Source organism: Euprymna scolopes, chromosome 45, assembly GCF_053919585.1.
Source record: "Euprymna scolopes isolate OS-2025 chromosome 45, ASM5391958v1, whole genome shotgun sequence".
Lineage (NCBI taxonomy): Eukaryota > Metazoa > Mollusca > Cephalopoda > Sepiida > Sepiolidae > Euprymna > Euprymna scolopes.
In genome coordinates, this window is record NC_136526.1 from 13,284,777 (window position 1) to 13,300,360 (window position 15,584).

A 15,584-nucleotide genomic window follows, 5' to 3' on the forward strand; every position below is an offset into this window, starting at 1 on the left:
ATTATAAAACAACCCCCCATTTTGTGACTACTATGTTTATCCAAAAACACTAAAAATAAATATAACGAAAAACAGTTTGCTGCCGCAAAGGAATTCTGTTAGTGGGTTGTAAAATTATTAAAACGATTCTTTAAGCGGAAACAAATAAAAACGATATTAATTTAAAACTCGTTTTCATCTGATTGCATATATAATGGAACGATTTATTTAGAAAATTGGATTTCTTTTATAAAAACGATGTAATTAGTTCTTTTAATTCCAGCTGTCGTTGTTAAATGTATGATTTTACGACAGTCGTCGACCGGTCTGACGTTGTTGGCAAATGTTATGAGAGATCGTCTCTCTCTGATGGCGCTGAGGCGACTTGCGGATTTCGTAGTTCTGACATGTCTACTGTGAAGACATCCAAAAGATATTATACAACTAGCGATGTTGCCAAGGACTTTCCGTTGCACTGGCTTGTCTGGAATAACCATTATCAAGACCTGGAAACAGAATTAGCCAAAAATATAGTAAGTAACGATATCTTAAAATATAAATAATTTCATAGTTTTAAAAAAATGTGCGAAAAAGAAAAAAGTGTTCGGACTTTCTTTTTCTTAAAAATAAATATATATAAATGCATGTGTTTAATTCTTTGTTTGTTTCATAACAGTTTAGTTTAGTTTAACATTAATTAATATTTAAAACGAAAATAATATATATATATATATATTCTTCTTCTGTGTTGTCGGATTTGAATAATTAGGTTTTACCAAAAATAGAAAAAAAAAGGTGTAGATCGTTTTCTTCTTAGAAAGTTTTTTTTTTTTTTTTTTTTTTTTTTTTACTTTAATTTTTCAATGAAATATTTATTTTATATTGAAATGTCTTTTTTGTGCCTGTTTGGTAAATCTGCGGGTTAATTTTTGTAACTTGAGACTTATTTATTTATAAATGTGTTTTGTAAGTTGGTTAAAAATTGAAAAGTAAAACTACAAAAAAAAAAAACGGACGGCCATTTCCGGAACAATTTCTTTAAAGAATAAAAAAAAAAATAGAAACGGTAAAAATTTATTTTCTTTATTTGTGAACTTATCATTAGTTTTTTATATTTCGATTGGAAAAAAGTACAGGAATAAATCTATTTTTTGTCTATGTTCATAAAAATGAAATTCGCTTATTAAAAATAAAAACGATCACACCTTCTTTTCACACCTCGAATTTAAAATTAAAATATTTTCATTTATAAAAATTTGAGATATCGTATTACGTGACTACCCAGCGTAGTATAAACACACCCCACCTCCGCATGTTAAGAACGGCTTTCGGAAATAAACACCCCCCAACCTCCCCATGTTAAGGACGGCTTTCGGAAATACACCTCTCCATGTTAAGAACGGCTTTCGGAAGTAAACACCCTCCACATGTTAAGAACGGCTTTCGGAAATACACACCTTCCAACCTTCTCATTTTAAGAACGGCTTTCGAAAATACACACCCTCCAACCTCCCCATGTTAAGAACGGCTTTCGGAAATAAACACCCCCAACCTCTCCATGTTATGGACGGTTTTCGAGGTTGAGGGGGGGCGGTTATTTCCGGAAACCGTTCTTAACATGGGGGGGGTTATTCTGGATATTATTCTCGTAAAAAAAAAAAAAAAAAAAAAAAATACCGAAAATGACCACCTTTTTTGTTTCTTGCCTCTACGTGACTTTAGCACATTATTTTATTTTTTGGCAAACTTTAGCTTCCCTCCCTTCAATGTGAGATTCTTCCACTTAGGCGATTACAAAAAAAAAAAAAAAAAAAAAAAATTAGGGCGGAGGGATAAGTTTTTTCGTATATAAATTACTCCGAAACTGATCGGTTCTTCTTCGTTATCGTGGCGAAATTGGAAATGTTATATTCCCAGTTCAACTGAACTGTCATGTAGCAATAATGAACATATCCAAAAATTAAGAAAAACGATAAGGTAGAAAAATTAATTGGTGCTGATGCACTGTTGTTACAGCGCCATTTTTTTCATACTATTTTCAAGTTTTACAATAAATTGTTAAGCGAAAGAAGAGAATAGTTAGCAAAACCTTCCTCTCCCCATGTTAAGAATGACTTTTTAAATAACTTTATTTCAGCACGGTAAGAAAAGTGCTTAAGTACCAATTAATTATTAATGAAAACAACGAAAATTAAGTTTTGCTAAATTGACCAACGATTTCCAGTTTTCAGAAAATAATTACCTCCCTTTTTTTTTTTTTTTTTTTTACTATTAGAATTCTCCGGGTTTTTTTTTGGTTTTTTTTTCCAAAACTATTTTCATTAATTAATTTTCAGTGCTTGTTAAGATTCAATCTGTAAATCGATTTTTTTTAATATATCGTTTTAAGCAAAAACGATATTAATACTTGTGTCGAAAATAGTAATATATCCCAAAATTACGAAAATTCATTGAGTACTACAACTGCTATTGTGATTTTAGTTTAAAAAAAAAGAAAAAGTCTGTCACTATAAACAACAAATATTGCAGCCACAACACAAATAATCTAAAATATTCTTTTCAAAGTTATTGTGAGATTTTCTCTCATAAGGTTTTTGCCCTCGGCAGAATGGAAGAAAACCAAACAGAAGTCACAACAAGCTCACCTTAAGACTTCAACATAAATTTTATTAAAGTAAAAAAAGGGTCCATAGTTGCAAAAGATGTGTCATCTTCATCTATCTGTCACTATGGGCTGGTAACATTCCCGAATGGAATAATAGTTAATTTTCGATAAACGCTGGGTAGAATTGCCGCTGACGAATTAGTGCGCAGGTTGGAGATGTTGAGTTGACTTCCAAGAAGGATGCTGCTAGCTGGGCATACACGAGGAGTCCTTGTAGAATCAGTTCAAATGGTGGACAAGGCAGGTCAACCCGTAGACCTTAATTTCGTCTTGACAGACATTAAATTGTAGCACAAGTGTGCAGATATCCCTTCGCCTTACTTAAGGGCATCAGTAATTGCAATGATAAAGTTCCGTTCCACATTTGGGCATTAAAACGTCTCGAAGCAGCAAAGTATTTTCGCTGCCTCGATTCGAGTGAGAAATCCACGTGTTTCCAACGCTGCGTCTTCTCGGATTCTGATCTGAAAAGGAAATTTGGCGCCAAGAACATTCTCGGCAGTTAGTTATAACATGCAATTTGATTGGTTTCAATAAATCTGTGGGAAGAGAAACCGTCCAATAAAAAGCTTGCTTATTTCTGCAGAATTTCTTACATTATCTCTCTTGCGTATAGCCTCTACTGCTTGCTTTATAACGTCTAAGAAAAATGCGATTTTGCCTAATTTTCCGTAAAAATTTCTTACATTATCTCCCTTGCGTATAGCCTCTACTGCTTACTTTATAACATCTAATGGGTTTTTCTTGGCCTTTTGGTCAAGATCAAAGTGTAATATCTGTTCTTCAGATGCTGCACTTCATTTTCTTGTTCTCTTTCGGTGGAGGAGAAATCCTTCACGACTGAGACAATTTTTATTTTTTGTACCTTTTCTCCACGTTAAAAAACGACCCTGGTGTCTATCTCTGTCCCGTGTGGAGGCATGGTAAATAGGTACTTTATAATGTCTAAGAAAAATGCGATTTTGCCTAATTTACCGTAAAAATTACTTATAACTAGAAAAAAAATGTTGGTATATTTTTACGACTTGCTCCAGCATAGTATAAACACCCCCCAACCACCCCATGTTAAGAACGGCTTTCGAGGTTCGGGGTTGTTTATTCCGAAAGCCTTTCTTAACATGGGGAGATTGGGGTGTTTTTAATACGCTGGGTCATGTCGTAGAAATTTACCAAAATTTCTACCCAATTTTCTGTAATTTTTGGATATATTATTATTTTCGGCATGATAATTAAGTACGTGATATTGTTTTTGATTAAAACAGCATATTTTTAAAAAATTGATTTGTCGACTGTATTTTAACAAGCACCGTCCCTTGTATTCACAATCTTGAAGGTGTTCAGAGGGAAGATGCGATTTCTCCCGATATTCCATAAAAATTACTTTTAATTATAAATTGTTTTTATATTGATGAATGTTTGTAAATTTTGAATATATTACTATTTTCGACTTAAAACAACATATTTTTAAAAAAAATCGATCTGTCGATTCTATCTTTACAAGCACCAAATATTTATCTACCTTTTATTAAAATTGGAGCTCTCTGGTTTAATTTTTTTTTTTTGCAAAATTCAATTATTGATAATTATCGCTTTTCATAATTTTTGGATATGTTCATTACTGTGACATAATTCAGTAGATACCATTGGTTTTACTTGAAATTTAATATTTTGATTTTTTTTTTTTTATTTCGCTACAATAATGATGAAGAACCAGATGATTGTCAGTTTCCGGATCTTTTTTTTTTTTTTCACCCCCAAACAAGTGCCACTTTGAAGTAGGGGGCTATTTGCGGGGGCATTATGAAGGGAGATGAGTAGAAAAATGTTTGTTCACATTAACGCTTGAACTTCTGCATATCAGTACAGTTGGGAAAGCAGTATCTCTGGAGGGAGTTCCAAAGACTTGCAGTTCTGGGGAAGAAACGTTTGGAGTAAAAGGATTTCTTACACCTAGAGATCTCTACTGGGACTTAGTTGCTTGTTGGGTTTGTCAGGGGTAGTCTTGTCGATGAGGTACAAGTGCTTGCAATTCGTCAGAGCATTCATCATTAAAGTATTTGTAAAACAGGCAAAGGGATGCAACATTTCATCGATGAGACAGAGGCTGAAGCCTAGATGACAGTTCAGGACCTATCAGGTTAGCAACTCTCTTTTGAACCCTGTCCAGGAGTGAGAGACAAGCAGCAGATGCACCAGCCCAGATGTGACAGCAATACTCCATACATGGGCGAATGGTGGGTTTAAAGAGGTACAGGATACTTTCAGGCGTAAGTAATTTTCTGGCATGGTAGAGAGATCCTACCTTCTTTGCAGCAGACTTGGCAATGCTCTCAATGTATATATTCCAGTTCATGTTCCCTGTAAATGTTATGCCAAGGAGTTTAAAGGAAGTACTTTGAGGCAGTGTGTTCTTGGCCATTGCTATTGGTGGTTGAAAAGGTTTCTTGTAGTTATTGAAGGAAACAAGCTTAGTTTTGGCAGCATTGAATGTGACCATCCATTTTTGTCCCCATTCCACTACAGATTGGAGGTCATCCTAACATTTTCACACAGTTAACTAAATTATTTTTACCACTAACTGGTTAATTGCTCTAAAATGTGAGAATGATCCGGAAACAGACGATCATCTTACGTTAAATGGTGCTTATGCACTAATTGGGTTCTTCTGTAAGAAACGATTCCCTGAAGTACTTTTATTTTTTCTCGCTCCCATTCTGAATTCGTAACAGTGGGCCGATATCAGTGGACTTTTTTTTTCTTTTTTTTTTTACCAAAACGTCATTAACAATTCCCCCCCCCCCCGTTTAGCTATTATAATACCGGGGGGGTGGGGGCTGGTCGTAAAAAGAAAAAAACAAATAGGATTGGGGTGTCATCAGCCAAATCCCAAAGCAAAAAGTGTCGGGTGTGAACTTGCATAACTTAAGTTAGTAATTGAACGCCCCGCAAGGACACATGTCATAACATACAAATTTAGCTATTTAAAACGAAAGAACATAACGAAGGTTCATGCATGCGTGGTTCGCAAACCGCGTTGAAAGCAAGGTTTTTATCTGACTCCCACCCTTCTGGATAATAGAAGAAATATAAGGGCGTGTTATTCGCGCGTAGTGAAGATGCATATAGTAACACTGCATGCATTACAATAAAATCGATAATAATCCTCTGATATTACCTGTGTATTTTTTTATTTTTTACATAGGCATCACCACTTATCAAGGCCAAGAGGCCACTCAAGGATAAGGGCTAAAGAGTATACAGTAGACATTGCATGCATTACAATAAAATCGATAGTAATCCTCTGATATTACATGTGTATAAGTCGACTAAAGATTTTAAACAAGTTAAATGGTTCGTCTCATGGCTCTTTCTTGCACAGATAATTTCCTTTTTGGTGTTTTTTTTTTGTAAGATATATTATAAATTGCTTCTCGACATCCATGAGCGATATGTGCATTTACGCAAGTGTGGTCTATTCGATTTTCATATATAGAACCAATCCGCTGCACACTTACATGCAACGAACGCAAAAAAATCTCGGAAGGGTCAGTCTACACACACATAAAGTTTGGTGAGTTTAACTTTTATTTTGTGGAAGTTATTCAAATTTAAAGATAGGACCCTTATTTTGGCCCACCCTGTATATAGAACCAATCCGCTGCACACTTACATGCAACGAACGCAAATGTTGCATATCAGACATTCTGATCAATGATATGCTGTAGATTTCAGACGCAGTTACAGTTTTAAGACATAATTTATGTCACGTGCCATAATAACGTAAACGCATACATTGCACGAGCCGTAATATACCGTAATAATGTAAACACATGCGTTAAGTGCCATTAAATAGTTGTCATAAAACAAAAAATACAAACATTAAATAGTTGTCACAAACAAAAATATCATATTCCAGAAATAATGTAAATTGATCGCAAGTAATTTTAGTTTTAAATAAAAAAATTTATGAAATAAGTCTTGTCCACCATGTTGAAAAGTTTTATGAAAAAAAAACTAAGAGATAACTCAATAATTCAAACTTGCCAGATTTATGTTTTCTTATGCATTTAATCCCAAGCTACAACAAGGTCTACAAACATACAAATCTTTGAATATATATATATATATATATATATATAATGAGAGAAAGGTAAAGGAGTTGCATTTGAAGGCTATATAAATGCAGTTCATGGGAAACACTGTGGACACAAGTTAGTATATAAAAGAATAATGTCAATATTAGAAATTTGTGGAACTGAGGGGGACAACGACATATCGTAAACACATTTCTTACTAAAAAACCGTCATATCATCACTGAATACATCATATCGAACTTAGGCCTATAGCCACATCTAGAGAGTGAACATTGGGAGAGTTATGCCAATTATTATTATGCCTCCCACTAAAAAACCACGCATGTGCTTACATGCTGGCAAATACTGGTGAAGATGTGACTGTGACAATAATTGGTAAATGTTACCTTGAACTACATGAGAACACCGAGCACTTTAGTGTGGTTTTTGCACTAAGAACGAATGACATTTAAATCCGTAGCAAATTTACCTTTTGGATGGTATTAATTTTCTGTCTCTCCTCTATCTATATTTTCATGGTAGGTGCTTGTCTGAACTCTGATCTTTGGTCCCCGCTTACCAAACTTTCACAAAAACCACTCGACTAGCTAAAACCACTATATATGATTTTCTTCACTCTCGATCTGTAACTGTAAATGCAGATTCCATGGACAAAGCTTCTTTCCCAGAACTGCTCACCTTTGGAACAATTTTCCGCTGGCATACTTCTTAGCTAAATACAACATGGTGGCATTCAAATCTAATGTAAACAAATTCCTGTTAAGTCGTCCTCATGAACAATCAACTTCCACCCAATTTACATCATTAACGATTACTTCACTAACGCCTTGCATTCATTAACCATTATCCTCGAGTGGCCTTCGGGCCTTGATGAGTGGTGATCCCCAAGTTTGTTGAGAGAGATGGGGGAGGGGGACTTTTCGCTATGTTTGCTTTGGTGTCGGTTGTATATTAGATTTTGAACACTAACGCCTTACATTCATTAACTGTTATCCTCGAGTAGCTTTCTGGTCTTGATAAGTGGTGACTCCCAAGTTGAAAAAAAAAAAAAAGACACTTCTTTCTTGGGATTATTTTCTTATGGACAACTGCCATTTTGTAAACAAGCTGCTCACAACGCATCCTCAGCATAGGTTTACGTATGCGTGAAGAGGTGTTTATTCATTATCAGAGCAAAATCCGAAATTTAAAGGTGAGTTTTGAGTTGCAGTTAAAGTAAAAATTCATAATGATCGGTTAATTAGTTTAAAGGCATTGTATACAGTCTTGTTCAGGATTCCCCCATATTAAAAACTAAAACTAAAGAAAAATCTGTATGATGTGTGTAACTGAACAAACAAAAATATCATATTCCAAAAATAATGTAAATTGATCACAAGTAATTTTAGTTTTAAATAAAAAGATTTATGAAATAAGTCTTGTCCACCATGTTGAAAAGTTTTATAAAAAAAAAAAAACTAAAGGAGATAACTCAATAATTCAAACTTGCCAGATTTATGTTTTCTTATGCATTTAATCCCAAGCTACAACAAGGTCTACAAACATAAAAATCTTTGAATATATATATATAAGAGAGAGGTAAAGGAGTTGCATTTGAAGGCTATATAAATGCAGTTCATGGGAAACACTGTGGACACAAGTTAGTATATAAAAGAATAATGTCAATATTAGAAATTTTCAATTATTTTACGTTTATTTACCAACATAATATGCTGTACAAAATGGTAGGTGTTGATATTCTTAATTTTCAAGAGTACTTTCATACACATTTTTGTTTTCAAGTTGAATGTAAACAAATTTTTGTTGCCATTCTCTTAAATATGGTTCGTACAGGCTTGAAAAGTTTTTGAATTTTGACTTTTTGCTTTGAAACGGTCTTATTTCTATTATTTCCTTGAAAATATGGGAAATGTCTTGAAAATTGTATTCTTTATGTCCAGTAAAAATTTGTACCGAAATATTAAAAACAAAACCGAAATAAATACTAGTTAATTTTTTTTAAGTATTAATAAAAATACCATTAAAATATTATTTTAAATATTGAAAATAAAATCGAAATACATAGTTGTGAAATTGGATAGTAGTATTGTGGCTATGAGTTATGTCCCTTTATCACAAAACTACCCAAGGTAGTTTTGTGATAAAGCTTCAAATCTATCTATTTTTGTTCTTATTTATAATTTAATTTTTTGGGTGAAGTGGGGGAGGAGCAGTGACGGCCTCCATTAACATAATTATTCCATCCCCCTCTAAACATTACTTACCAATGGTGAATTCCCCCCCCCCCCAAATTGTGATAATTTGAAATTAGGCCGACCGGGCTAAAAAAAAAAAAAAAAAAAAAAAATTAAGAAGACAGCAGCCACTTGGTTGGAAATTAAAAGCTGTAAATAGAGTTAATATTTGAGATAAAAAGCTTAACTTAAAAACACCAAAAAATGATGCAGTTTGCAAAGTAACTTTTCTTGTTTTTGGTAACATTTATTTGTTGTATATTTGATTATTTTATCACTTTTTTGAATCGCTATGGATTGTAAAACAAACCTCAAATTTTGTTTTAAAAGCTTGAATTTTGTCTGGAGAAACCCTTGAAAATAGACATTGAAAATTTGTATGAATGCTGATACATTATCACACTGCATACACGACTGATGAGCTCTTTTCTGGTTTGACCGAGGTAATGCTCTGCTAGTTAGTAATGGCAGAATTTCCCTGAACTTTCTCCATCCACTTCTAATTCTTGCAATCACACTAGAATCTGCTCAACCCTATCCTCAAATTGTATCGCCAAGATAACAAAACTTTTTTGACCACATCAATAACTTTGCTATCCAAATATGCATTCTCCATATCCGAGTTCTTATCTATCGACTCAAATTTCTTGCACACAAACTGGTTATTATCTCTCAACCTACCAATAATTTCACTTCATGTGTACCTGACGTTTACAATTACTATAAAAAATTGGATTGAATTCCATTCAATTTCAGTTTGCGATATCTCAGTTTGTTTATTTTTTTTATATTGATAAGATTTGGATATAAACAAAATTTAAATCATTCTCATAAATATGATAGCAGAGGTATCCTGCATTATCCGGTTGTAAAATATGCTTAAATATGATATTTTAATTGACGCAGATTTCATATTTACTATCATAGAGTCAATTCTCTATTGGTTATTTTGTACCCAATATAGTCGTGATTTCAAAAGTAAAAAAAAAAAAAAGAAAAAGGATTTGAGTGCCATTAGCTAGAATCGAAACTACTATAATGTTTTAATTTATTCAGGTTTTGTATATATTATTATAGAGTCGTGATTTCAAAAGTCCCCCCCCCAAAAAAATATTTGGGTGCCATCAGCTAGAATCGAAACTGAAACCCAAACTGATAATGGGGATCACATTAAAAAATTATAACGATCATTAAAAAAGAAAGGAAAGAGAAAAAGGGAAGAACAGAAAAAAATAAAAAAAAATAGGTAAGCGGGAATAGAAGAGCAGATAAGAAATAAGAGACACATAAAATTATATATAAAAAGTTTTTGATAGACAGGATTCAAACAAGGGCGGACGATCCACAGTTTTATAATTATATAGTATACTAGCGGGGGTATCCGGCGTTGCACGTTTTTTTTGAAGGCGTGTGCGAAAGGGGGGGGGGTAAAGTAAAGAGTAAGCGAAGAAGTAACCCTGTGTAAAAATATAAAAATAAAAACGATGTTAAACTTTTGTACAAAATCGCCCCCCCCCCTCAAAAAAAAAAAACGGCAAAGAAACGTTAAGCTTCCTTAAGAAAGACATGTTCTGAAAAACGAAGACAAAAAAAACACAGCGCAAAGTGAAAAAAATGGTATCAATAACCCTTCGATTCGCTTAAATCCAATGGTGCGTTTCACCCAGTCCATTCCAGTTTTTTTTTTTTTTTTTTTTTACGAACCCAAACCGGTGTTTCTTCGTACTGTCCCCTGTGTAAGTGGAAGCGGGGGTAGGAGGAATTTATTAGAGAGAAAAGATTTTACAACTGTCATTGATTCTAACCGATTTTTGCCGTGAACTCTCACCAGAAAAAATATAGGAATCCACAATTATCGAGGAAGTGGAGAGGTAATATGCATATAACACACCTCAGATAATGTGCTGAAGTTTGTACATATAACATTTGTGTGAAATGTCTTGATTTTCAATCCTATTAAAGTCAAAATCAGAGGGGGAAAATGAGTTTATTTTTATATATGTATAGGGACTAGCGGGTTGGGTGGGTTTGGGCTTTGTCCAGTCTTAAAATATGCTTAAATATGATATTATTTTAATTTGTCCAGATTTTGTATATATTATTGTAGTCGTGATTTCAAAAGTAATAAAAAAAAAAAGAAAGTATTTGGGTGCCATCAGCTAGAATCGAAATCGAAAATTGCAGCATTCAAAGCTGGTGACGTTACCACTGTACCGACGTGACACGCATATGAACTTATTAAAAATAAATTAAGATGAATGTACGAAATGTATAACACTTCTCCCCCCCCCCAATTTTGACTGCTCAAAAACTATTTTAACTCGCTAATGACCCATAAAAGAATGGTCCATAAAAAATCCAATAATTTGAGTCCCCTAGTGCCGCTCTGCGACCTTTTAGTTTTGGAAGTAATAGTTTGAAAATATGGAGACAGACAGACATAGTGAGTCTTATATATTGGATTGTTTTTCTTATAGTTTTTTTTTTTTTTTTTTTTTTTTTTTTTACAAGGGAGTCAAAGCTTTTCAAGACCCAGAGACTAATGAGTGTAAGGAGATTGGTTATACAATACCGTAATGATCGGTACTTGTGGAAATTGAGTAGAATTTGATTATTTAAGATGATTTAACAAGAATTTGTTTACATTGAACTTGAAAACGACCATTTTGTAATCAGCTGGAAAGCAGCTTCACAGTATAGAGTTCCACAGGCAGGCAGTTTTAGGAAAGAAACTTTGTTCATGGAATTTGTGTTTAGTTTGAGGCGCAAATACAGAGTAGGGGGAATTGTTGATTGTGGTTGTAGCTTGACAATTGTTACGAATGTTTTGCGGGAAGGGAGCATAGATTGAAGCTCAGTCGAGCACTCGCCATGAAAATAACGAAAGAGCAGAGATAGACTCACAGCATGTCTATTCTGTAAGAAAGAAATTGTAAGGAGGCGTTGGTGTGTGCAATATTGCCGCTATGAATATAAAATTGCATCTTAAATACGTTTTTTTAAGTTGTCTTTTGCAAAAAGGGAAAGCAACTTTGTTCATGGAATTTGCGTTTAGTTTGACGCACCAACATCATCTTGCACTCCAACTGTATCGCCACAGTAACACTCACCGTGCAAATATACTTTCTTCACACATAGATTTTTATCATCTCCGTTGTTTAGGGTTTAAAGTTGTCTTTTGCAAAAAAGGTTAAAAATTTTAATGAATGCAATACGATAGAAATGTTTGCCCGCTCAGATTGCGTTTCCCTCCATTTATACATGGTTTAAATCTGCCTTTATTTTATTGATTCATTATTTTGGCAGCCTTATAACTTTTTGTACTTTAGTCCTCATATTCAATGAACGGTGTTTCTGATAAAGAGGGAAGAATTGCTGTTTTCTGAGTCAGAATCTATCCATCTCATATTTATTGTTTGTTAGTTTTAACCTCGAATTGGTATTTTATTTATTTTTTTTTATTTTTTTTATTTTTTTTAGTGTTTTGCATGAATGTCTTATAATGTAACTTCATGCCTTAGTCTGGAGTGATTTCCATGATAAAGAACAAAAAAGAAATCTAGCTTGATTGCTAATATTTTCTACGAATTATGTTAAAAAGGCATTCGTTTTCAAGTTTAATGTAATTAAAGTCTTGTTGAGTCATCTTCTTATCAAATTCTACCCAAGTTCCGCCTTTACTGATCATTACGATGTTGTCTTACTGTCTACCTGAAACTCATTAAGTTATCCTCGAGTGACCTTCGGGCCTTGATAAGCAGTGACCATTTGAGAGGGTGGGGTCCAATGTTTAGGCTTACTTGATTTAATAACTAATGCTTTCATTGTAATTATTTTTCAGTTATGACAAGATGACATGATACATTTGTAAGGATTTTTTTTTTTTTTTTTTTTTGTTCCGCGACCAAAGGAGGGTGGACCTGTAAATTCACTCTTGTTTGTTCATCGGTTCGTCTGTGTGCACTTTTCTCAATAACTACGCCTTGGGATTTTTTGAAATTTTGCACAAACATTAAACATGATATGAGTAAAAAAGTAACAGAAGGGATTTTCTGAGAAAACTCCGGTTGCCCCCTCCTAAAATTGGCGCTTTTGTGCTTATTAAAAACAAAATTGATACTTTGGATTTTTATAAAACTTTCTAAAAAGTTGTAACTGATTTCTATATAATTTTGTTTGTCTATACTTCGCGATAACGCTTGGGTGTGCTCAGGGGCTCTTTTATGGTTAATAAAAACACTCCATTTTGGGATTATTTTACCATATTTGTCCAAAATTTTCTGTGTATATCTATTTATGTTTTGCATGGTGCTGAACTCAAATTTAAATATGTTAAGACCTTGAAGACTTTGGGGGCTAAAGAGGAGGGTGCAAATGATGGTCATTTCATTTTTTGCATGGTGCAGAACTCAAATTTACAAATGTTACATTTTCACCAGGATTTGACATCCCCTGGGGATCTTTTTTGGCTAAATTTGGGGGGAGGGTTTAATTAGTCATTTTTTTTATGTCTCGTTCACTGTGCACTCACGGGGGAGCATGCATGCTTTATTTGTTTTTTCATTTGTTTGAAGCCTGCATTTTTAGTCAAATTTTGTGAAATTGGCTTCTGCACTAATTATCATACAAGGTTGCAAATTTTTAATTCTTTTACCAACGATACTGAATTTTTACAAGTGTAAAATATATGCAAAAAATAAAACGTTATGTCCAACTAGTAAGAAAATTAAACACTATCTCAAAAGAATGATGGAGGTATTAGGCCAAAAAAACGCCCATGATGAACTCCACCTATAATTTAATCCCATTAGGGCGGATTGAGGGGGGGGGGGCGTAATTTGAGACGAAAGCATTTTCTTAGATTAGATTCACCTATTTGTTTTTATTGTATATAGTCATCGACGTACAGCTGTTTTGCCATTTCATGACTCCTCAGTGTGGCTAGATATAGCAAATGTATCAACTCTGAGATTCAAAACCCAGATATCAGGCGACTACCAACTGTAATCACTAATTGTCGGATGTTTTACAATCTGAGCTAACAAACCTGCTACTAGTAGTAGAAGAAATTATGAGTTTGTTTGTTTACAAATTATGATACTTATATCCAAGCAGGACTCATTTCTTTTTACAAAGTCGGCTCTGATACATCAGAAGTCGCTGGTAAACAGTTAAATCCTGGTTGACAAACCAGTACTGTTTTAATTTGAGGTCCTGCCTTGCTCTTTCGGGCCAGTGATCCATCACATCATATTTAATTACCTGCAGACTCGTCAGTATTTTGCTTTTGTCTGATATCCTCTAATCTTTTATCGCTCGCCAAAATATTTCCTATGACTGAGTGGATAAATGCATCGATCTCTGTTTCCTGATGGATATCGTGTATAATGGGATTACTTCCAGGTGCTCAGGACAAAGTGCCTGCTGTTGTGAGGTCTTTTCCAGCTGTATATATGATATCATAGGAGAATCTCATTAATCTCATGCGGAAACGTTGAATTCTTGGAGTCTATTCGAGTCACTTCAACAATGCCAACAGTGGTTTGCAGTCTGTTTTGATTGTGAATTTTTTGCATTCCAACCAAGTAATCTGCACATTTTTCGCAACACCAAGTGACTGCCGGTGCCTCTTTCTCGACCTGTGCATATCTCTGCTCTGTTTCTGTCAGCGATCGTGAAGCATAAAATACTGGTCTCCAGTCGTTTTCTTGCTTCTGAAGTAGTACTCCACCTTGGCCATAGCTTGATGAATCTGCTGATACTCTTGTCGGCTTGTTAGAATTGTAATGATTCAGTACTGGGGTGGAACTTAGTTGCTTCTTCAGGGTCTGGAATGCTGCCTTCTGAGGCTTTTCATTCCACATCCATTCTGACTCTTTTCTAAGAAGCCCTCAAAGTGTTTTGGTGGTTTCGTCTAGATTCCTAGCAAATTTTCCAACCTGGCTTGCCATGCCCAGTAAGCATTGTAATTCAGACACATTCTCTGGTCAGGGCAATTTCATAATTGCTGCTACTTTTTCAGGATTTATTTGGATTCCCTCGTTTGATATGATGTAGCCAAGAAACTTTATGGCGCTTACAGAAAATACACATTTATCATTCAGTGTGGCTCCTGCAACCTTCATTTTCTGCAGTGCTACCTCTAGTCGCTTGTCGTGCTCCTGCTGATTTCTTCCACTTATTATAACATCATCTATATCACCGATGACGCCTGGTATCCTAGACAAAATGTGTGTCATCTCCCTATGAAAGATTTCTGGTCTGTAACTTATCCTGAATGGAAATCATTTGAAACAGTATCTTCCATAAGGTGTTATGAATGTGGTTGGGACCTGCGACTTTTCATGCTTTGATAGAATCCGTTGTTGCAGTCAAGTTTGCTAAATATTGTGGCTCTGTCGAGCTCAGCCAGTAATTGGTCTGTGGTTGATAAAGGAAATTTCTCCCGTTTCACGCTTTCGTTTAGCTTGGTAAAATCGACGCATATCTAACTTTAGCGTTAGCTTTTTGGATGACGACTATTGGGGCACAGTATTCAGTTGGTGATTTGACTGGACGGATTATGTCCTTTTTCTCCAGACGTTTCAGCTCTTCCTGCACCTTCTGTTTCA

At 34.4% G+C, this 15,584-nt stretch overlaps 1 protein-coding gene across 2 annotated transcripts in view; it reads left to right on the forward strand.

The window, feature by feature from the left end:
• Positions 1-260: 260 nt before the first annotated feature.
• LOC145269263 (ankyrin repeat domain-containing protein 13D-like) overlaps positions 261-15,584 on the forward strand; it is a 148,788-nt gene continuing 133,464 nt past the window's right edge. For both annotated transcript variants that reach the window (XM_080124888.1, XM_080124889.1), the window contains exon 1: positions 261-512. In XM_080124888.1, the coding sequence (XP_079981014.1) occupies positions 276-512 (237 nt within the window). In that variant the 5' untranslated portion in view covers positions 261-275. The remainder of the gene's footprint in view (positions 513-15,584) is intronic.